The sequence below is a fragment of the Brachycentrus maculatus genome, unplaced genomic scaffold (assembly GCF_059751285.1).
Source record: "Brachycentrus maculatus isolate JH-2025_06_01 unplaced genomic scaffold, ASM5975128v1 h1tg000102l, whole genome shotgun sequence".
NCBI classification, from domain to species: domain Eukaryota; kingdom Metazoa; phylum Arthropoda; class Insecta; order Trichoptera; family Brachycentridae; genus Brachycentrus; species Brachycentrus maculatus.
Genome location: NW_028280856.1, coordinates 872,701 through 898,306, shown reverse-complemented (window position 1 = coordinate 898,306; position 25,606 = coordinate 872,701). Strand labels below are relative to the sequence as shown.

The window sequence follows — 25,606 nt, the reverse complement described above, 5'->3', positions numbered from 1 at the left end:
TTGATTTAAATATTATTTTCATCAACTGATTCGGCAGTCACTTAGTAGTAATATCTATCCATTTTTACACCAAACGGTGTTTGAAAATGCTGCGGAATTCATCGAAACACGCGTCAGAATAGAATTTGAGAAAAAGTGGAATTTTACATATGAAATTTAAAATGTAAGTTATAATAATAAGAATTATATTACTATGGACTGGTACCTGAAGTGCAGGAGATAAAAATGATCAAATTAACATTGAATCGTTTTGTTGCAGTACCATATGCACTATTTTTTGCAGGACAGGTTTAAGAATATACATTTGTATATATATATGTATATATATATATATGTATATATATATATATATATATATATATATATATATATATATATATATATATATATATATATATATATATATATATATATATATATACATATATATATACATATATATATATATATATATATATATATATATATATATATATATATATATATATATATATATATATATATATATATATATATATATATATATATATATATATATATATATATATATATATATATATATATATATATATATATATATATATATATATATATATATATATATATATATATATATATATATATATATATATATATATATATATATATATATACATATATATATATGGGGGACATTCCAAGGATATTAGTTTAATTTAACTAACTAATGATCGATAATCCTGAAATTATCCGGAGCATATGTTCCCGGTCCAGTCCGTATGTTCCCGATAGTTACCTAAGACGACAGCGTCGGCATAGATTGTTTCCCATTCCTATATACAGGACCTACCTGCAAATGGTTATGCCTATAGGAAGAGCTACCGCTATGTTGAACATTAATACATTGGATATCGATCTGTTCAATGTGTCCGAAGGAGTTTTCCGAAGTGGGATTCTTCTACACCTTAAAGTCTTCTTGCTTACTTTTAATATATACGCCTTGAATGTTTTTTATTATGTTTTTATTGATTTTTTCCTTGAATAAAATTGAATAAATTACACAATCTTGTAATAATTTAAAAGCATATTTTTGGTTCACATTTAGTATTTTTTTCACGTTTTATTATTGATTTTCTAAGAAGTTCTTGTATTTTTCCAGCGCAACCGATTGATTTCAAACGCTTTTAAGATCGTTTTATTCTAACATTTAACAAGGTATTACGATCAGTTTAATCGATTTTCCATCTTCACGAGCATTACTTAAATTAGCAATTTCAACGTCCAATTCGTTTTGTATTTGAAGTATTCAAATACATCTGACGCAATTGGATATTTATTTTAATGAAATTGCTATTTACAAATGAATTAATTTGAAATCACTAGGCGATCAAGAGTATATTATTTTTTGACATCTCATCAAAGATGAAGAAGAATATGGAAGTCTGGGCATTTACGGGGCTGACGACCGTCATAGGCTGGTTTAAGTGATCACTTTACACACGTGTAAAATTCACCAATTCTACCCATTATTGACAACCACACTGCGCAAATTCTTGGAAGTTCTATATATATGAACCAATTTAGAAACCTTGTTCTTGAATCACTAGAACTTCAATAGAGACATCTATTGGTGAGATGTAAAGAAGCTTTTTACTTTTATTTGGACACACTCAAAATGTTGTAGATCAAGAGTATTTTCTTCACAACATGTTGAGTGTGTCCAAATACTTGATAATTTAATTATTTTGATATCTCAACATAGATGAAGAAGAATATGGAAGTCTGGGCGTTTAAAGGGATTACGACTGGCGTTTCTCAAGTATGTGAACATAATCCAGGATTCGGACTTCACATGCAAATGAAAGAATTTCTTCTTAATAAAAATCTTGGCTCATCCCACCATAGATGTCTCTCGTGTAGTCTATTATCGAGTTCAATAACTGTGTATTGAGTTTACTCAATATATGTTCCAAGAATTTGAATACTGTGGGTGTCAATCATGGGTAGAATTGGTGAATATTACACGTGTGTAAAGTGATCACTTAAACCAGTCTATGACGGTCGTAAGCCTTGTAAATGCCCAGAATTCCATATTATTTTTCATCTATGTTGCGATATCCAAAATAATGTAAAAAGTATTTTCATTGAAATTTTAAATTTTGAAATTTACATTTAAAAAAAGGAATAACCAGCATAGGCTCTTCTTTTACGCAACATTTTGAGTGTGTCCAAATACTTGTTCACAAAATCTGGATTATCTCGAATTACAGGAGTTATTTTCATATTATTTTTTGACATCTCATCAAAGATGAAGAAGAATATGGAAGTCTGGGCATTTACGGGGCTGATGACCATCATAGGCTGGTTTAAGTGATCACTTTGAATACGTGTAACATTCACCAATTGTACCCATTATTAACCACACTTCTCGAATTCTTGGAAGTTCTTTATATATGAACCAATTTTGAAACATTGTTATTTGCAGGCTTCTTTTACAGGCTTGCAGGTAGGATAGTAAGGATAGGGAATTTAATTATGAAAAATCCATCACAAACACCCAGACCTATGTAAATTACATCTTTTTTAATGTATTTTGGCGATTTATTGGCGGGAATCGAACTCGCAACGCCAGTTTCGCAGTCGAGTCTACCCAACCATGCTGCTGCGCCATACAGCATATGCATCAAATAATTTATTGATATAAAATATGAATTTTTTAAACGTTTTTAAATTCAAATGACTAGAGTACAGTCGTGTGCCATATTAATAGACCCAAAACAGTAATTGTGTTCATGATCACTTTTTTTGTTAAAAAAAACATAATAACAGCATTATTTTAAAATTTATTTTTATTGCATTAATAGATAGCACTTTTGACAACATTATAAGATAGTTTTTACACCTGGAAATAAGGAATTACGAATTCGACAGCGGAAATCAGTTGTCAAGACGGCGCCGTATGAATAACAAGCATTTTTCATCTAGTGTTTGCGTAACAATTTTTAAAAACAGGTTTGAAATTAATTGATTTTTTCTATTGAATGTTTATTTTATATGATTGTTTTGTCTATTGTTAAAATAAGGTACAAAAATTTAACAATATATGTGTTTCTTAGAATGAGGAACGTTTCTGATTTGTCAACAAAGAAAATTTGCCAAATATCTGGTTTGATTAAGGCAAATACAATGTCACAGTATGAAATAGCTAATATTGTATGGGTATCATGGAGATTGGAAAAATGTAATGAAAAAAAATGATTCTAAGGACAATTTACGCAACAAGCGTAAGGGTAAATGTGGGACAAAAAGTGTTATAACTCCAAGAACGGACAGACAGATTCGTGATTTATGTTTGAAAAACAGAGAAATGCCAAAAAGATTGCTTACTTAACATATGAACATTATAATAGCAAAAGAATTGTAACTATATTGTTATTTGCTTAATGGATCTATCAATAAGGCACACGACTGTAGAGTGATTTAAAAAAACACTTATTAGTTATTATTCAGACCTGAATATGGATGTTTAGCTTCCGAAAATAGTAGTCTTTAATAAAACTCAAGTGGTATAAAAACAAGTGTTTTCTTTAGTCATTGTAACATCTTACCACAAAGTTAATGCCGAAACAATAAATAATATACTAGAGTAGAGGTTCTACCTACGTAACAAAATGGCACTATTTTCGAAATTGATAAATAGTAATCATGAATTCGGCTTTAGGAATAAACAGCACTTAATTACACTACATGGCTTTCGCTTTTTCCCATACAAAACTACTTTCACTCTACCATCGATACATCTGCGTATCTCCGCTCGTTCAATGAGATATAAACCATCGGAACAGATTACTAGATTGAAGATATTAAACTTAACCCGACGTTAGTGGTTAATGGTGATAAAAATAAATAAATCAAAAACATAATATTATGCTGTAATAACCAATTTACAGATATTAATGCGTATTTTTTATTGATAAATTAAGTATTTTATATTAAATTAAAAAAATATATTAAAAACTGGTTTTTGATCAATAAAACTTTATAGTCAATAAAACTATTAAGAGTATGGAAAAGTTGATGATTAAACAATTAAATTACATAAGATTATTGGTATATTAAATAATTCCCCATACTATAAACTTTTTTTCCAAAATAAAATACTCTCTTCTTTTGAAGGTTTAGCATTCATCATAACAATTTTTACTTTGTCTGCTGCCGCTCTAAACAATAATTAAGTGGAATGACTTGGTGGAATGCTATAGTGAAATGATTTAATAATAAAAATATCTACGGCTTTGCCTTGTTATATAAAACGTGTCACTTTGTATCTGTCTTTTCTTATAAAATGGCCAAAGTACTCTTAAAAGGGCTTTTTAATTCTTAACAGTGACTATAATTTCTCTCTTTTCTCATGAATTTTAAAACATCTTAGTGCCGAAATCAATCCGTGATATTCTTCCAATTACCATTTTTTAATAGCACTACATGTTGGATGCAATTTGAGAGTCCAGCATTCCACGTCTTAGAGTAGAAACACGAAAGAAACACTTAGAATTGAGATTACGTTGCTATTTTTTAATGTCATATTGAACAACAAAATGAAACTTATTATTCTATTTCACTAATTTTTAAATATACACATTTAGTATATAATAATATAACCATATCCGCTCCCTAGGTGGAGCAAATGGAGTCCACAAACTGTCTCCAGGCTTTTCTGTCGGCTGCCAGCTCCCTTGCATCCTCCCAAGTCAGATCCGCGTCCCAAAGTTCTGACGAGAACTGCCGACGAATTGTCAGCAGTGGTCGTCCTGTGCGGCGCGAACCTGATGCCTTGTAAAAGAGGCAAGCTTGATTAAGGCTCTCAGGAGGCATGCGGAGTACATGGCCAAGCCAACTGAATCGCCTTTTCTTGACGACAGTTGTGAGCAAGATTTGCTGCGTCCTACGCCTTATCCTTTGTCATGTTGTCAAAAATAATGTATAACTACAGAATATCAGATTCGAATCACCAAAAATGAGTAACAAACTATGACGAATTAAAACAAGTAAATTGTGAATGTGGTTACATTTGAAATGTACGGACATACACATGGGATTAATGGCATATTAACATATCGTACATTTAAATGAAGATAACTGGAATGGACATACGAAGCGACCGTTGCGCAACCAACGAAGGCGATATATGCATTTCTATTACCATATTTGCATTATACTACAATCACTCACTTCTGACCTTTTATAATAATTATTATTATGGAATTGTGAAAGGATTTCGTTCGATTCGTACGATCCTTTGAAGTGTCGTATAAAAATATCTGCGAGTGGTCGGTGTATGATACGCAATACTTATAGAATACCCATGAACGTTCTTGTATTGAGCCATATTTATAATAATATTGCATGTACGTACAAGAATATTTCCTTATTAATGTTATTCGAGGGATTAAGTATTTTGTTTGCCCTTAGAGCAAGGATCGTGATGAATTAATCGCTTATGACGGAATGATGGAAGTTTGACTTCTGAAACATGTAGTCTATAATAAAACTCAAGTGGTAAAAAACGAAGTGTTTTCTTTAATCATTGTAACATGTCTTACCACAAAGTTAATGCCGAAACAATAAATAAAACAAAATCCAACAATCAAAAAATCTGTGCACAACTGAAAATTGACGATTTTTGAAATATGACGTTGTTGAAAGGAGTGAGCGATATGTAGTCATTGACGATGACAGTATTCCAACTACAGTTATGTCATATTTATGTTCTTCGGTATTTATGTCATTGGGGCAATATTTACCGAAATGTGCGAACTCGAATTACGTATTCCGTATTGTCGACTAATTCGGATCTTTTATATTCCTCAACGCTCTTTGTATGCGTCATAAATACAAATCATGCTCAGATTAGTTAACACAGTTATTGTCACTTTAGACAGATTGGTACAGTCAATGTGCGCTAATGTAAGTATGCACATAGCAGTGGCGTGCCTAGGGTTTATCAGTAAAGCAAGCCCATTATTTTTCACATTCGTGAATACATGATGTACCTATAATTTCTTCACCTCATATCATTCCCAGTATAGTAAGCACCCAGAAAGTATTATAAATATAAACAATGTATTGTAATCATTGTAAAAATATGCTAACATGTAACTTTTGTAAGGTATAGCCATCACCTTGAAATAAAGAAAATGTTCACTTTAGTAAAATATCTTCCTCAGATATTAACCATAACCAATAAGTACCATCACCATATAATGGCATGCATAGTGTTTAATAATCATGTAAGCGCGCGATAATTTAAAAATGGTCACACATTAATTATGTATTTTTAATCATTTGGTCTTGATTTAGTCATTTTTATTTGGAGTTGTTAGGCAAGCCGGGCTTTTGGGCTTCTAGGGAAGTACCGCCACTGGCACATAGATATAAGAATAAACAAGTAAATTCACTACCTGAGTAAAATCAAGAACTAAAATCATACACCTAAGTAACTTCACTGCTAACTTAGAATTATTGAAATGTATAAACTCATGCCTCTAGCGAGATAGCGAGTGTTTTTGCCTAGAATTTTCACTCATGAATTACATGAAATTATAGTAACTTTAATGTTTAAACATAAAGAGTAAATCCACTCACGAGTAGGCATAGGCTATGAAACTTAAAAAGTTGAAGCCTGAGTAGGGTCATGATAAACGGCGTTGCATAAGCCGTAGCTAGATATCAGAGTCACTTGGACGTTAGGTAATTCAAAAAAAAAAATAATAAACAGTCAATGTGGATTCGAAATTATAACTGAAAATGTAACTTTGTTTTAAAATAACTATAAATATTTTATTATAACATAATTATAATGTTAACCAGTTTCGAACCGTTTTTTTTTTATCAAGACTGATTAATACTTGATAAAACAGCGGCTAGCTTTATAATAATTAAGTTATAATAAAATATTTACAGTGATTTTAAAACAAAGTTATATTTTAATTTTAAAAATGAAAAATCACAAAGTTAGTGCTTCAAATATAAATTGTATGAAATTATAACACTCATCGTGTCAACGTCTTCTTCTTCTTCTTCTTCTTCTTGGTGTAGGCCTTGTGTCCTGTTTTTAAAAGGGATTAGCGATGTCGATTCCCAACTGTCTATCTCTTTGTTGGTCTGCCCGGGAGTCGTCTACCATGGGGTTGGCGTTCAGTGCAATGTGGGGAGTCTGGATGGTCCCATTCTCCTCACATGCGCATACCATTGTCTCCTTCGTTGCCTTCCCCACCTAACGACATCTTCGATCTCGCATATTTCCCTGATCCTGGCGTTTCTTATTCTATCTCGAAGACTCTTGCCTGATATGCTTCTTAGAGTCTTCATTTCTGACTCTAATCGCGCTTTGTGTGCCAACGTGTCAACGTATTTAAAAAATTGATTAACTGAATGTTCTTCTTAAAATAATAACTAATTTTTATTTTCTTCATCAAACCCTTATCCGCACCCCAATGGTGCATAGGGTACTGTATCATATAAACGCAGTGTTATCTTAATCGTTAAGACATGAAGGAGAGGTGATCAGCCTTCCGCTTCAGGTACCAACCAGTCCAGTGTAATATTAAATAAATATTACAGTGAAAAAATCATTTGTTTGTTAATAAAAATAAGCATTGACACTGTGAGAAACATCTTTTCACTGAGTTGCTGCCAAATAAAATTATAAATAAATTAAAATTTTGTTTGTTTAAATGTCGAATCTTGGTAAATTTTATAATATATTTAATGTATTTTCAGCATCAGCACAGGCAGCTTACTATGGCAAATCCTTGGGAAAGCTCTCGGAACTCCACCACGGCGTTTCAGGGCACGTGTACGTTGTGGACGGAAGGACTTTATTCATCAAGGACTTCACCTACGATGGCGAAGGACCAGGTAATTAAATTAAAAAATATTTACTAATTTACAACATTTCGAGTGTGTCCAAATACTTGTTTACAAATCTGGATTATCTCCAATTATAGGAGTTATTTTTCATATTATTTTTTTACATCTCATTTTCTGGCGTTTCTCATGTATGTGATTATAATCCAGGATTCGGACCTCACATACTAATATAAGAGTTTCTGGTTAGTAAAAAGCTTCTTTACATCTCACCAATAGATGTCTCTAGTGATGTTCTAGCGATTCAAGAACAAGGTTTCTAAATTGGTTCATATATATAGAACTTCCAAGAATTTGAGTAGTGTGGTTGTCAATAATGGGTAGGATTGGTGAATGTTACACGTGTGTAAAGTGATCACTTAAACCAGCCTATGACGGTCATCAGCCCCGTAAATGCCCAGACTTCCATATTCTTCTTCATCTTTCATGAGATGTCAAAAAATTATATTTATTATTTAACTTTTTTATGAACGGAAAGGATTGTTTTAAAAATCATTTAAATTATGGAACATATGTAGGTTAATGGTACATGAAATTCGACTTGCAACGAGACAAATACAGTGTAGTATATTGAGTGTGCACAAATCTTCTGGATTTGTCTCTACTTAGGAGTTATTTGTATCAAGATCCATCGGTGATATCTCAACACAGATGATGAAGAATATGAAAGTATGGGCATTTACGTATTTTATTTGCTAAAATTTAGGAAGTTATATTTATGCTTCAAATGAGAACGTCTTGTGGATATTATTTCTTTACCACCATCTGTGCATAAGTTTAAAAAACATTATTATTCAGTAAATTTTATCAATATTTTTTTTTTGATAAAAAATCCTCTATTTACAAAACAATAATATCATATTTATAAAATTTCATGTTTAATTTTTTGCTTATTTTGAATTTTAACCTGTCTAATTTTTAACTTTTTTTTCTAAAAATGTTGTTGAAACATACATTTCTTTTAATTTAAAAATAAAACGCTAGTTTTGAAAACCACAGATGTTCTCATTTACAAGTGAAAATACAAAACGATTGTATCAGTTTATATTTTCACCTGCTAATGTGAACATCTGTGTTTTTCGAAACTAATCTTGTTAACATTCATAAGCTCAAAAGTGGTCCTAAACAAGTGTTTTATTTTGATATTTAAATTATCGTGTTATTAAAAAGTATTTGATGAGACACGTTAATTTAATATATGTATATTAAGGTCATTAATACCTTTGTTTTTATCGAAATTTTTGTTTATAACTGTACGCCCATACACTCATTATTTGTTTATTGAATGTTTCGATTTAACTACATTCGATTTAAACCAATTACTTATTACCAGTTTCAAACGCGAAACAAAAAAAGGGAACCGGATTTTTTGGCATCAAAGGAAGTTCGGCCAGAAATCGTAAATTACATAGTCAGTTAACAATTATTACTGCTATTACAACTTTGAATACCTAATTGATTATATCAATTAGAAAGTAGTTGTTTAGTTTAGGAGAGAGTTAAACCTTTAGAAGATAATACAATTATAATGTATAACAAAATAAGATTGTTAAAAGAATACCGTAGTATAACTTATGTTATATTTAAATAATTTGGATATTTACATATATGGTCTTGGTGAATTTTTTAAGAAAAAAATAATAAATAATATTAGAAGAAAATAAATGTAATATTTCCGCAACTTTTTAATTTACCTTTAAGTTAAATTCTGTATTATATATATATATATATATATATATATATATATATATATATATATATATATATATATATATATATATATATATATAGATATAGAAAAACATGGCACGGTCAGGTATCCCAAATACTTGGTCAGGTTAGGAGTCGTAACAATCGGCGGGTATGTATGAGGAGATGCATGAACGTGGAAGAGGCGAAGAATGTTTGCAAGGACAGAGTGGTGTGGAGCTCTATTCTCTCTGCCTACCCCTGCGGGGAAGCGGCGTGATGGTTAGTTAGTTAGTTAGTTATATATATTTATATATTTATTTATAAATATATGTATATATATATATATATATATATATATATATATATATATACATATATATATATATATATATATATATATATATATATATATATATACATATATATATATATATATATATATATATATATATATATATATATATATATATATATATATATATATATATATATATATTTATATATATACATATATATATATATATATATATATATATATATATATATATATATATATATATATATATATATATATATATATATATATTTATATATAAATATATATATATTTATATATATATATATATATATATATATATATATATATATATATATATATATATATATATATATATATATATATATTTATATATAAATATATATATTTATATATATATATATATATATATATATATATATATATATATATATATATATATATATATATATATATATATATATATATATATATATATATATATATATATATATATATATATATATATATATATATATATATATATATATATATATATATATATATATATATATATATATATATATATATATATATATATATATATATATATTTATATATAAATATATATATTTATATATATATATATATATATATATATATATATATATATATATATATATATATATATATATATATATATATATATATATATATATATATATATATATATATATATATATATATATATATATATATATATATATATATATATATATATATATATATATATATATATATATATATATATAAATATATATATATATATATATATATATATATATATATATATATATATATATATATATATATATGTATATATATATATATATATATATATATATATATATATATATATATATATATATATATATATATATATATATATATATATATATATATATATATATATATATATATATATATATATATATATATATATATATATATATATATATATATATATATTTAAATTTAAATTTTAATATTTACATTGTGTGTCTTTGATATTTGATGCACATTTCGAAACAGTAATTTTTATTGTCCACGTTTTAATATGATTTAATCAATGTAGTCCGAATCATTCAACGCCTTCCTTATCATTCATCGTTCACTTTATGTATGTTGAATCATTCATTTTATACTTTCCTTAGTTTTCAGTTCATTTTCAGTTGATTAAAGTTATTGTTTTTTCTCCTTTCTTTATCTCCTCTTATACCACTTTTTATTGTAATCACAATATATTCTGTTTGCAAGATCCAAAATCTTAGAGGCTTATAAACAAGTTAAAAATAAGAGGCTTATAAACAAGTTTGGTTTTAATTTAGTTTTCCAGTAGGTACATAGGCACATACAACAAATGTCATACCTTTAGGTTAGGTTACGTTGGGTTCAATAAAAGCTTTTATTTTATTTTAAGGTTGGGTGTCGACCCATTGTTAAAAATATGTCTACCTATATCTATTTTTCTTTCATTGTGAAACTTGGAATACTGGTGTATTTTTACCGGAATTTTTTTATAATTGAAACCTTGTTCAACGTCAAAGAATTGATAGCATGTACATTACAAGGTATACGTCGAATGAATAATAAAATTATATTTTGAATATTGAAAGCATTAACTTTGTGGATCATATTGATATATTATTTCGAGAAATAAAAATACTTTGTGTTCTGATCCACTCACATTTTTATTAACCAACTAGTTTCGGCAACAACCTGTTGCCTTCTTCAGGGTAATAAACGAAACTAGTTGGTTAATAAAAATGTGAGTGGATCAGAACACAAAGCATTTTTATTTCTCGAAATAATAAATAAAATTATAAATTATTACAAAAATATACGTCTTTATGTTTTTATAAATATGAAAATAAAATGAAGTTTACAGTTTTTTTCTTGTTTGAAAAACCCACGGCGATCTTATTAAATCAATTTATCAATGAACAAATACGCCCTCTAATGAAAACCTATAATCTCAATAAAATAACACACTTTCCCTTAAGTTAAATGTTTTTTTAAGTACAGAAAATAATTTTATAATACCTTATCAATTAGCCCCGTATTTTTCAATCTTTGAATAATTTCGATCCGGTTAGCAGTAATAATTAGTTTATGTCTAGGCACTCACTCCACTACTTACTTAGGTTTAGTGCATAATTATTACTATCAGGGCTGATACTCAGTATATATAAATAAAAAATAATAATAAAAACTTATTTACATAAAAAAACGTGCGGTAATGTTAACTTAAATACCAGTAAGTAGATAGCATTGTTTTGCAAATTCAGAATTAAGTTTTTTTTGTTGTATCATGTGTATTAAGTTTATCTATAAGTCATGCATATCATTAAGCCATGCATAATATGTAAATTTTACTGTGTTGATTTTGTTATTTGCCTACTTAGTGATGCAATGAATTTCTTATCTATTCATTTACTAAAAATAACTAGATAACAATTTTACTTGTGCTCGTTGAAAAAAACAAAATTTTATAATTTTATTTTCGGTATCTTTAACTTCATAAAAAAACTGATCAACAGCCTGTTTTAAAGTGACAAAGTCGTTGGAAATTATGTCCAAAAATAGAGTTAGATTTTTCTACGCCACGTAGTTTACTCGTTAACTTTTTACTATAATTCTAGCCTATGCCTATGAGTATTAGGATTTGAGAAAATTGTAAAGAACACAAGATGTATAGGCTAAGTTGACAATCATTTGGGGGCCTGAGATATGTTGATATAACTTAAAATATGTGAAAAATTTACATTATTCTATTGAAATATGTACCAGCTTTGTAGGAGCTAAACTGGGAATCGTCTAGGGGTCTGACATGTATTTATACAACTCGTAATAGGTGAAAAATTAATGTTATTTGATTGTTATATGTACAAGCCATATATGAGTTAAATTGGAAATCATCTAGGGGTCTAAAATGGATTTATACAACTCATAATAGAAGACAGACTTCCACGTATCGCCCTCCAAGGCAACCCTGAAGGATGTAGACTCCTAGGCGGACCTCCGAAAAGATGGAAAGACAGCTGGGAGTCGACATCACAAGAGCGACATGCGGAGGCACAAACAGATCCCTAGGATCTACAAAAAGAAGAAGAAGAAGAAGATAATATGTGAAAACTTTATGTTATTCAATTGTTATATATACTAGATGTATAAGAGCTAAACTGGCAACCAGGAATGGATTCATTCAACTTTAAATAGGTGAAAATTGATGATGTATTGCACAAATTTTACACAAATAATAATATAATAAAACCCTTATCCGCACCTCAATGATGCATAGGGTACTGCGTCATATAAACGCAGTGTTATCTTGATCGTTTGCACATGAAGGAAAGGTGATCAGCCCTCCGCTTCAGGTATCAGTCCAGGGTAATAATATAGAATAAATATTACAGTGAAAAAATCACTTATATTTATTTTTCGCCCCTTGGGAATCGAACCCGGGACCAATAGATGTCCATTTGTTTAATGGTAATCAAACTGTGTGTTTGCTGTCAGCCCTAGTTATAACTTGGGAATGGTTACAATCTAACTAACTACTAACTATGTACCCTGCATGAAAATTGAACTCACAAAAGTATGTTAGCTTGTTTCAATTATATACTCTGTATTCTGTAGGCCGACGTAAATTGACCTGTTCCGATTTGATCGATTCTACTGTATCATTAAGAAGTGAGTTGAATGTGACTCTATATTGAAAATATTATACTTCATTCGTTTCTTTCATTATAATTTTGTATATCGCTCACTCCTTTCAAGAACGAATCATAAAACTAAATTTTTCAGGAGAACGTTTTTAAAGTTTAAAAATATAACACAATGTATTAAAAATAAATATCAAGCCATTTATTAAACTTTTTACTGTGCACCAGATCTTTTTAGGTAAAACCTGAAGGTTTTTTCTCCATTTGAAAAATATTTAATATATTTAAAAAAATTATTAAACGAGACCTTTTCTTCAAAATGAAAAAGCAACATTTTCTGCCCTGTAGCGGGTAAATATTAAGTTAAAAATATGCCTCTTTTGCTGGGATATAGTACATTTTCTGGGCATTCCGAAAACACGCACAACTGAAAATTGACGATTTTTGATTTATGACGTTCTTGAAAGGAGTGACCGATATACTTTTTTAAGATATTTCAATTCAGATAAATAAATTATCTCTGGGATTCACAGGGCTAAGGAGTTATTATACAGATAAATTTATAGAAGCATTATATATTCAATCTTTATTTTCACACGTACATCACTAAACAGTGCCTACTTATATTTTTATGTATTTAAATGTTGGATACAACATTTTGAGTGTGTCCAAATACTTGTTCACAAAATCTGGATTATCTCCAATTACAGGAGTTATTTTCACATTATTTTTTGATATCTCATCAAAGATGAAGAAGAATATGGAAGTCTGGGCATTTACGGGGCTTACGACCGTCATAGGCTGGTTTAAGTGATCACTTTACACACGTGTAACATTCACCAATTCAACCCATTGTTGACAACCACACTACTCAAATTCTTGGAAGTTCTATATATATGAACCAATTTAGAAACCTTGTTGACATTGAACCTTGACATCTATTGGTGAGATGTAAAGAAGCTTTTTACTAAGCAGAAACTCTTATATTAGTATGTGAGATCCGAATCCTGGATTATAATCACACACATGAGAAACGCCAGAAAATACCATTTTCATTTTTATTATTAAGCTTAAGAATTTGAGTAGTGTTGTTGTCAATAATGGGTAGAATTGGTGAATGTTACACGTGTGTAAAGTGATCACTTAAACCAGCCTATGACGGTCGTAAGCCCCGTAAATGCCCAGACTTCCATATTCTTCTTCATCTTTGATGAGATATCAAAAAATAATATAAATGTTGGATAGTTAAAATGGGCTGGTGGGTACCCACTCTCACTTTTCAATATTATAATTATTGTATTGGCAGGAATGTGTTTTGAAGTATACTCTATGAAGAATACAGGAATCATTAGCTGAATTAAGTGATCACTTAAACGCTACATAGCATCCAGTATTCTACCTTAAATACTTAAGTACTTTTATTTTTTTTTTACAAAAATGTTAGTAATATTAGCATATTACTAACATTTTTGTTAACTACTCTGTCTCCGTAGTGTAATGGTCAGCACGCTCGGCTACCGTTCCGGAGGTCCCGGGTTCGATTCCCAGGGGGGGTCAAATAAATATAAGTGATTTTTTCACTGTAATATTTATTCAATATTACCCTGGACTGGTACATGAAGCGGAGGGCTAATCACCTTTCCTTCATGTGTAAACGATCAAGATAACACTGCGTTTATATGAAGCAGTGCCCTATGCATCATTTTGGTGAGGATAAGGGTTTTATTTATTTATTATTATATTAGTATATAAACACTTACCGAGATTTTTATGTCTACCGGTTTCGAGACGTGCCCGTCTCTTCGTAAGGACAATCACTACAACAGCATGCAAACAATACTACCCTTCACTACCATAGCACTATTTACACACTTAAAACCACACAAAATGAATAACACATATGATTTCGGTCGACCCGAAGACCAACATGCATTTTTGTGCTGCATCCCCTAGTGCATGTTGGTCTTCAGATCGACCAAAATCACATGTGCGAATAATTTTGAAGTAAAAATGACTAACCACAAAGTAAATGCTTTAATTAATAATAATATTGAGAATAAATATAAGTGTAAAATCATTAATATTTATTTTCAACCCCAACTGGCAATCGAACCCAGGACCTCCAGCAAGGTAGCTAAACACGCTTACCATCACACCATGGGGCGGACAAAATACACACTCACACACACACACATACATTAAAAAATAGTTAGAAAAAACTTATTTTAAGGTCTTATTACATTCACTCCATTGAAAATTCGTCTTGGCCGTGAAGGAACACAAATCAATTTTGCACACAAATATATACAAAATATATCTATTTGATATAAAATACGTAAAATAGCGATAAAATAGATCGCCCCGTCCGCCTCCATTTTGTTTTCAGGATTTCGGAAATCATTTTTCAGGACCCCACATAAAATTTTCGATGATAGAGATATTTCTTCATGAATTTGTTCTTACACAAATTCATGAAGGAAAATTTCTGCTCTTCTGTATTTATAATAATTAAAAAAAAACTTCCAGACCTCAATGTAACATTTTTAGGGTTATGATGAAGTCAGGAATAGGAACACAACCGGGACATATCCCAACGTATCAGCCTACAAAAGACTTAATACGTATATATAATAATAATAGCAGATTTTTGGATAGTGTATATTAAGTTTTTATTTTTTGTAAAAGAAAGAGATTATAAAATAATTATGTTTTACCTTCTTTTCCACTCCAATTCGGAAAATACTGTTTTTCAAGATAAAACTTATAGTAGCTAAGACACATTTTCTTTTAATTCAAAAGAGAAATATTTGTGTTTTTAGTATTTACGCGGCTCATTATTAGAAATAGGTATCAAATTGTGGTAGAGTGGGTTTGAACCGAAAAACTCTGACTCAAGAGTCAGCGACACTAACTACGGGACCACAACCAGACACAGAGGTAGTATTTTACGAAAATGGCGCTATGAAAGGAATCCAAAATAATTTTTATAAAACGTTGATAGACATAGTTCATACATGTTCGGTTATAACGTTTTATATAAATGAATAACCCGCAAAGCGTTTACTTTCAGAGGCTTGTCTGCAGGTAGGATTGTAAGGGCAGGGAATATTAGGGTGAAAAATATATCACAAACACTCAATATCAACCTATTGAAAACAAATCTTTCTTTAATTGAATTGAAGCCGCGACGCCAGTTTCGCAGTCGAGCGTCTACCCAACTACACCACGGTGCCTATTTTAGGCTTAATATGGAAAAAAAAGTTTCAATTAATGATGGCGACTATCGCAGCTGGTGTGGGGTCCAGAAACTTAAGATCGATACGCAATTAAGATGCATAATTAGTTATTTATATATGTACACATGCACTCACGTAACTGCAAGTTGTTTCTTCTTCCTCTGTCGTGCGTTTTTTTTTGTATCTGAGATTACATAACGTTACGGACAGATGCCTTCACTTGTTTGTCTTGTAGCGTGGACAAGACAAGTTTTTACCGTGTTTTTGCAGGCAGTTGTTGGCTAGGTATTCCATTCATTCGAAGATACACACACACACACATATATATATATATATACAATATATATATATATATATATATATATATATATATATATATATAAATTTATATATATATACATAAATATATGTATATATATATATATATATATATATATATATATATATATATATATATATATATATATATATATATATATATATATAGATATATATATATATATATATATATATATATATATATATATAAATATATATATATATATATATATATATATATATAAATATAAATATATATATATATATATATATATATATATATATATATATATATATATATATATATATATATATATATATATATATATATATATATATATTTATATATATATACATATATATATATATATATATATATATATATATATATATATATATATATATATATATATATATATATATATATATATATATTTGTATGTTTTTTTTTTCGGTACGTTTCATTATTTTTTTGTATGCTTAATGTTAAACATTCTGTTCTTTCCTTTTGTCATTCAATAAAAATAAATGTACATGTAGATGTGTGCATTATAATTAGCTTTGCTGTCATCTACATATATGTAGATTCAAATAAATAAATAAATCTTTATTGAGATGTCAAAAAAATGTAAAATGGCTCTTAAGGAGAGAAACCTGTATTCGTGAACAAGTATTTGGACACACTCAAAATGTTGTCAAGTAGATTGATCTTTTCACTTATGTTCATCTCTCAATCAGCATCTTCGTCAAAATGTCTAATTTTTAAACGTAAATCCAGAACCGCTTCGAAAGTGAATTCTTTTATTGTTAACAGTGAAAAGAATCGAATTCTTAATCAGTAGAAATTGTACTTGTAGATTGTAGAACGCCTCAGTGAAATTACTGAAGATGTTTCCGTTGCCTTTTTAACATACTTAACTCTATATTGACAGCCACGTGAGACTACACAAATACTTCATTTCAATTTGCTGTAAACAATACTCATTTATTGTTAATAGATTTATATTATCCACTGACACTTCGTGATGGAATTGCATTTTTAATTTATTATTAGATTAAAACCAATATTTTTAGCTTTTCCACTTTTTTATTTGACCAGCGACCGGGTTTCGTCGTTACCGACATCATCAGACTGGTGAGAGGCTATACAAATTGTTATGTTATATATAAAAGAAGGCAGGAGTTGATAACCATGATTTGATATAATTTTATGAGAAATTAATTTAATTTGAGTGAATTTAATTATTGTATGATATTAAAAATATTTTTTATAAAGGTTTTTTTTTGTATTGAAAGCACGATTTTACATAAAGTTATAATAGATTTGCATTTTTTGTAAATGAATTTATAAAAAGTGGGAAAGCTAAAAATATTGGTTTTAATCTAATAATAAATTACTCATTTATTGTTTCGGCATTTACTTTGTACATGTACTTGTAGACATGATGAGATTATTTTTAAAAAAATACTTGTTTTTTTACCACATGAGTTTATTTTGTTTACCACCCTAGTTTAGCTTCCGAAACTAGTTGCCATAAAATAAACTCAAGTGGTAAAAAAACAAGTGTTTTCTTAAATAATCTAAATAATACTCGATTAGAATAGTGAAACAAAATCAGATTTGTGAACAAGTATTTGGACACACTCAAAATGTTATGAACAGAAATAACTAGTCAAATTATAAGCTGTATGTAAAATCTTCAATCATAATTAAGGGCGTTTCCAAGTATGTAAAGTGAAAATTTATTATTAGATTAAAACCAATATTTTTAGCTTTTCCACTTTTTTATTTGACCAGCGACCGGGTTTCGTCGTTACCGACATCATCAGACTGGTAAGAGGCTATACAAATTGTTATGTTATATATAAAAGAAGGCAGGAGTTGATAATCATGATTTGATATAATTTTATGAGAAATTAATTTAATTTGAGTGAATTTAATTATTGTATGAAATTAAAAATATTTTTTATAAAGGTTTTTTTTTGTATTGAAAGTACGATTTTATATAAAGTTATAATAGATTTGCATTTTTTGTAAATGAATTTAAAAAAAGTTGGAAAGCTAAAAATATTGGTTTTAATCTAATAATAAATTACTCATTTATTGTTTCGGCATTTACTTTGTACATGTACTTGTAGACATGATGAGATTATTTTTAAAAAATACTTGTTTTTTTACCACATGAGTTTATTTTGTTTACTACACTAGTTTAGCTTCCGAAACTAGTTGCCATAAAATAAACTCAAGTGGTAAAAAAACAAGTGTTTCCTTTAATAATCTAAATAATACTCGATTAGAATAAAACAAAATCAGATTTGCGAACAAGTATTTAGACACACTCAAAATGTTATGAACAGAAATAACTAGTCAAATTATAAGCTGTGTGTAAAAGCTTAAATCGTATTTAAGGGCGTTTCCAAGTATGTAAAGTAAAAATGTATATGTGAATTTGAAATAAAACAAAAATCTCTTGAATGTTTTTCGCAGATACTTTGTGGCACATTTTATGAACTTTATAAAATAAAACAACTTTGTTTTAACCATTTTTTTATTGGTACACTTTTTCCAACCGGTTTCGACGAGAACCTTGTCATCATCAGGGTTAATGTACTAATTCCAAAACATTAAAATACCTACACTTAGATTATAACCCTTCCCTAACGATGCCAAAAACTTCCAAAACGGTTGGAAAAAGTGTACCAATAAAAAGTGGTTAAAACAAAGTTGTTTTATTTTATAAAGTTGAAAAAAAATCTTTATAATGTAACGTCGCATTATTTTTCGAAGATAAGATGTCTTTGTGTCAAAATTATTTGATAACGTATTAAATAAGACAAACATTAGTTTTCTGGAATTTGGCCATCAAGAGACTTTTCTTAGTCATACAATGCAAATAATTATGCAAAAATCATGACGTGGCTGAATATAAATTAAATTGTTTTTTACTCCGTTTAACATCTTAAATGATACGGGAAAAATCCAAGTAGAACTGGGAGCTATTGTTTCACAAGATTTTAAATAAATTATCCATTACAAATATTGTGTTATTGGGATTTTTTTTGTAATTTAATTATTTTCGGTAGGTACTAGTTTCCGTAACTATTTTTCCTCGTCTTATAATTGGGTATTTTATTTTTATTATTTTACTTAAGAGTATATTACGGTTATTTATCATGCATGTCTCCTCACATGTCAAAATAAGCTACATCCAGATAGTTAAAAAAAAACAGTTAAAGTTCGTGTCGGGATGTGGTCCCGTGGTTAGTGTCGCGGATTCTTAAGTCAGAGTTTCTCGGTTCGAACCCACTCTACCACAATTTGAAACCTTTTTCTAATAATTAGCCGCTTAGGCTCACGGGAATAGTATGAAATGAAAATATTTGTGTTGATAATAAAAACATAAATATTCCTCTTTTAAAGAAAAAAAATTGTTATCATATTTGACTACCATACTGCAGGTCACGGGTTCAAATCAGGCAAAATAAATATATAAATGTAAATGTGGAAGAGGCGAAGATTGTGTTTATTATTTGACCAGTTAATTTTTTTGAGTATTTGATTCATTATTCTACATATCGCTCACTCCTTTCAACAACGTCATATATCAAAAAACTTGATTTTTCAGGAGATCGTTTTTAATAAAATATGATAAAATGTATTAAAAATAAATGTGCTGTTACTGTGCAACAGATCTTTTTAGTTAAAGCCTGAATGTTTTTTTTTCCATTTGAAAAATATTTAGTATATTTCAAAAATAATTAAACTATACGTATACCTTTTCTTCAAAATGCAAAAACAACACTTTCTGTCCTGTAGCGGGTAAATATTAAGTTAAAAATATGCTGCTTTTGCTGGGATATAGTACATTTTCTGGCATTCCGAAAACATGCACAGCTGAAAATTGACGATTTTTGATAAATGACGTTGTTGAAAGGAGTGAGTCTCATCCAAAAAGAAAAATAATAATTTTTTTATCAGATATTCGTCCGAATAACTTTATAAGATGAATCTTGTAAAACATATTATTTTTTGACATCTCATCAAAGATGAAGAAGAATATGGAAGTCTGGGCATTTACGGGGCTGACGACCGTCATAGGCTGGTTTAAGTGATCACTTTACACACGTGTAACATTCACCAATTCTACCCATTATTGACAACCTCACTTCTCAAATTCTTGGAAGTTCTATATATATGAACCAATTTAGAAACCTTGTTCATGAATCACTAGAACTTCACTAGAGACATCTATTGGTGAACTTCCAAGAATTTGAGAAGTGTGGTTGTCAATAATGGGTAGAATTGGTGAATGTTACACGTGTGTAAAGTGATCACTTAAACCAGCCTATGACGGTCGTCAGCCCCGTAAATGCCCAGACTTCCATATTCTTCTTCATCTTTGATGAGATGTCAAAAAATAATATGAAAATAACTCCTGTAATTGGAGATAATCCAGATTTTGTGAACAAGTATTTGGACACACTCAAAATCTTGTAAAACATAATGAGATTTAACTTTATCACACAGTGAATTATTATGGTCATATTTTTATTTTTTCTTATTTAGAAGATAATAAATATCTTATTATTTTATCTTGCGATGTTAATCGGTGCGCTGATGTACGACTTTGTATATCATTTTGATTAATTACCCGAATAAAACTGCCAACCAATCTCAAGCTGCCCACGAGTCCTTGACATTTGAGATAATATCTTTATTTCTGAAGAATCGCACCTTCACCCGATTTCACTAAGTATTTTTAGGATATGATTAGTTAAGTGAGCCTTAAAGTGATCTTGCCTTTCACCGATCATTTTAAGTCATGCTTTGATAGAAGAAGGGTCATAGGTTTGTTTTCGATTTGTATTTCAATTTAAAAATATTTTATTTACAAGATAAAAAAAAACCTTTATAAACTGCATGTATATTATATTTGATACTCATTAATCTATCCAAAAAATATAAATTCTACAACATTTAAGAAACTAACTGACTAAATACGAAACCATCAAACCACTTATCCGTGGGGATAGGCAGAGAGAATAGAACGCCACATCAATCTTTGTTTGCAAACAGTCTTCCCCTCTTCGATATTCACGCATCTCCTCATACATACCCAGCCATTATACCGACTCCTAACCAGACCACTTTCAAGTATTTTAAATACTTGATCATTCCAAGTATTCCTCGATCTTCTTCTGCTTCTGTTACCACATTTGCCTCATATACTTATTTTACTATTCCTTCTTCAGTCATTCGTTTCACATGCCTAAAGTATCTCAAAACACCTTTCTTAATTTTATCTATAATGCTTAACTCAGCCTTGCATTCTTTCCTTATATCACCATTAGAACTTCTACCATACATCGTTTTGCCGCACATTAGTCTGTGAGATTGCATTTCGGCCGCATTCAATTTTCATTATTCTTCTTTTGCCACCTCCATTCTACAACATTTAATTATGTATATATGCATAGAATATGATAATTTATAAATAATAATTAATTAATTTTAGTACCTCAAATTACATTCAGTTATTTAAAAAATCTTTAAGAAAATACAGGTAGGTACGTTAAGAATTCATCAGATAGTAGAAATTTTAACAAAATAAAAATATCTCATAGCTTTTACCCCGTTTTTTTATTGTGTGAAAGAGGGTATAGAAAATTCAAATTATTCTTAATGTGCGAATAAGCAGTCTCGAAAAAACTACCATTAAATCGATTATGGATTGTTTTTCAATTCTCTTAAGTTTTGTGAAATTCAATTAATTTGATCGTGCCTTAAATGCTTAAGTGTAATCGTTGAAAACGGGTAATTAGCGAATCTCTTAATTTATTGTCTGCGAAGAGCAGACGGTGTGGCTTTGGGAATTTTCCAAGACAAAGAAACGAGAGTGTGTCTTTATCTGCTGTTTAACATATTTTTTAAACATCTTCCGATTGTTTTTACAAAACATACTCAAATGTTCGCTTTTACAAACTGCGATGCTTTAGTTTACAGGGTGGTTTCAACTAAAGTTGATGTTTTTAAAAAAAAATATATTTTATTAAATATTACTAATTGTCGAACCGGAACCGGAAGGCAAAATGAAATATAACTAACCAACTAACCATCACGCCGCTTCCCCGCAGGGGTAGGCAGAGAGAATAGAGCGCAACACCACTCTGTCCTTGCAAACATTCTTCACCTCTTCCACGTTCATGCATCTCCTCATACGATTGTTACGACTCCTAACCTGACCACTTTCAAGTATTTGGCATACCTGATCATGCCATTTGAAAAATGAAATATAAACAAAATAATGCAATAAAATAAGCAACATAAGTAATTATTTATAGATTTGGCGTTTAATTTGTAGAGCTCCATTTTAATTTATATTTTAAATATCAAAATTCAAACACTGATTCTTAGAGTATTCTAAACCGTATTTCATTATTAAAAAAAAAACATAAAAATAAAATTTGTCGCTATTGTTTCGCCTTGTTATGGCATTTTCAAACTACTGCCTAAGTAAACTAAACTAATATATATATATATATATATATATATAGTTATAAACGTCAAAATTAAATTAATACCATTATGTACAGATTGGTGATCTTTCTTGACATTTTTTTTTAACTTTACCCGTTTTTGTTCACCATGTAAAAAAACATAGACAGGCATACATTCAAGGGGGGGGGGGAGATATATGGATATGCGAGGTGTGGGTACTTTTGACACTGTAAGTGTTCTAGCCTAGAATTTTCACTCATGAATAAACATAAAGAGTAAATCCACTCACGAGTTGACTATAATAGGTAGAAAAGGCTACAAAATGTATAAAATTAAACCTTAAATAAGGCCATGATAAGCCGTGTTGCATAAGCCATAGCTAGATTTCAGAATCACTTTAACATTTTGTAATTTAAAAAGTTTTTGAAAAATGATGTTCCTTCATGTTTGGAACAATCAATTCGAAATTGGGATTGTTTATGTAAGAGCAATTTGAAGACAGTCTTCGGCGTTTTATCAATTTCTGTAGCACAGACCTGAATTGTTTAAGTTTGTAAAAATACTAACACGATTATGAAATAGCAAACTAGAAAAAATCCTTATTAGCCCTAAAAAAACCATTTTTACCCCATTTGAGGTAATTTACCCCGGTTCCTAGACCACTGGTCTAAAAGAACACTTGCTACTTGAACACGATGCTAAAAATATATTTTTTCTGAGTCTTGAATTTGCATGAACTGAACGCAAAACACCTTCTGTGTCTGCTTTCCCGACTGTAAACTACTTTCCGGATAACACTGTACTTGGCGGCTTCTGCTTTGGTACAAAATTGTGAATATTGCTTTTAGCAGTAATTGTATTTCAGCACGAAAGTGCATGTACGAGCGGCCAATAAATACATATTGTAGTGTGAAATTGTATAACTGTGTCGTTTAAAAAATAACTCCACGCTACTGTGAACTCGCTGGCACAATGGGAACACGGCGTTAAGCGACAAATAATGGACGGTCTGTGACTTTAAACGTTATTAATTACTTTGGAAAGTAAACGTGGTTTACTTGTTATAATTTGGTCAAATTATCATATTTAACATATATATTTGTTTGTAAAATAAATATAAGTGATTTTTTCACTGTAATATTTATTCAATATTACCATGGACTGGTACCTGAAGCAGAGGGCTGATCACCTTTCCTTCATGTGCAAACGATCAAGATAACACTGCGTTTATATGACACAGTGCCCTATGCACCACTGGGGTGCGGATAAGGGTTTTATAATATAAAAATGGTGCACATGGCACTATTTTTAACAGTACCATTTTAGCATGATCGATTATTATGAATACATTTTATTACATAGGTACATAAATACAGCAAAACCTCGATATAAAGGACTTATTGAGGGGAGGGGGTGTCTGTTAAAACCGGTTTATAAAAATAGGTTTAATTTTTTTTTGAACATATGAATTCTGTTAATTTATATTTGAAGCACTTTGTGATTTTCCATTTTATAATTAAAATGTAACTTTGTTTTCAAATCACTATAAATATTTTATAACAACTTAATTATAATGTCTACCGGTTTCGAAGCTAACCGCTTAATTACCAAGACTGATTAATACTAAAACACTATCTACTCAACAAAATTCTGTGAATTTTGATAAGTAGATAGTGTTTTATTCTACAGGGTGGGTACATTGTTACAAATTAAATAATTTTTGTGTTTTTATTGTGGAACATAAATTAGAATCCTAAAATATGAAAAATTGAAAAAGTGGCACTCAAAAAACTGATTTCAGGGGTAGATTTTCGGAAAATTCATAGAAGTGAAAATATCTCGAAAACTAAGGCACTTTTACAAAAGTCATATTTTCATTTTTTGGTGATTCATAAGCTAGCCTAGCACCCCTTAAAAGGAATACGTTGGATTA

The 25,606-nt window shown here is 29.2% G+C and overlaps 1 protein-coding gene across 1 annotated transcript in view; it reads left to right on the top strand.

Moving 5' to 3' along the window:
- The window catches only part of LOC148310260 (protein Skeletor, isoforms D/E-like), a 99,038-nt gene that overhangs the window by 22,140 nt on the left and 51,292 nt on the right, over positions 1-25,606 (top strand). The window contains exon 2 of the mRNA XM_088258674.1: positions 7,762-7,899. Coding sequence (XP_088114800.1) covers positions 7,762-7,899 — 138 coding nt within the window. The remainder of the gene's footprint in view (positions 1-7,761; positions 7,900-25,606) is intronic.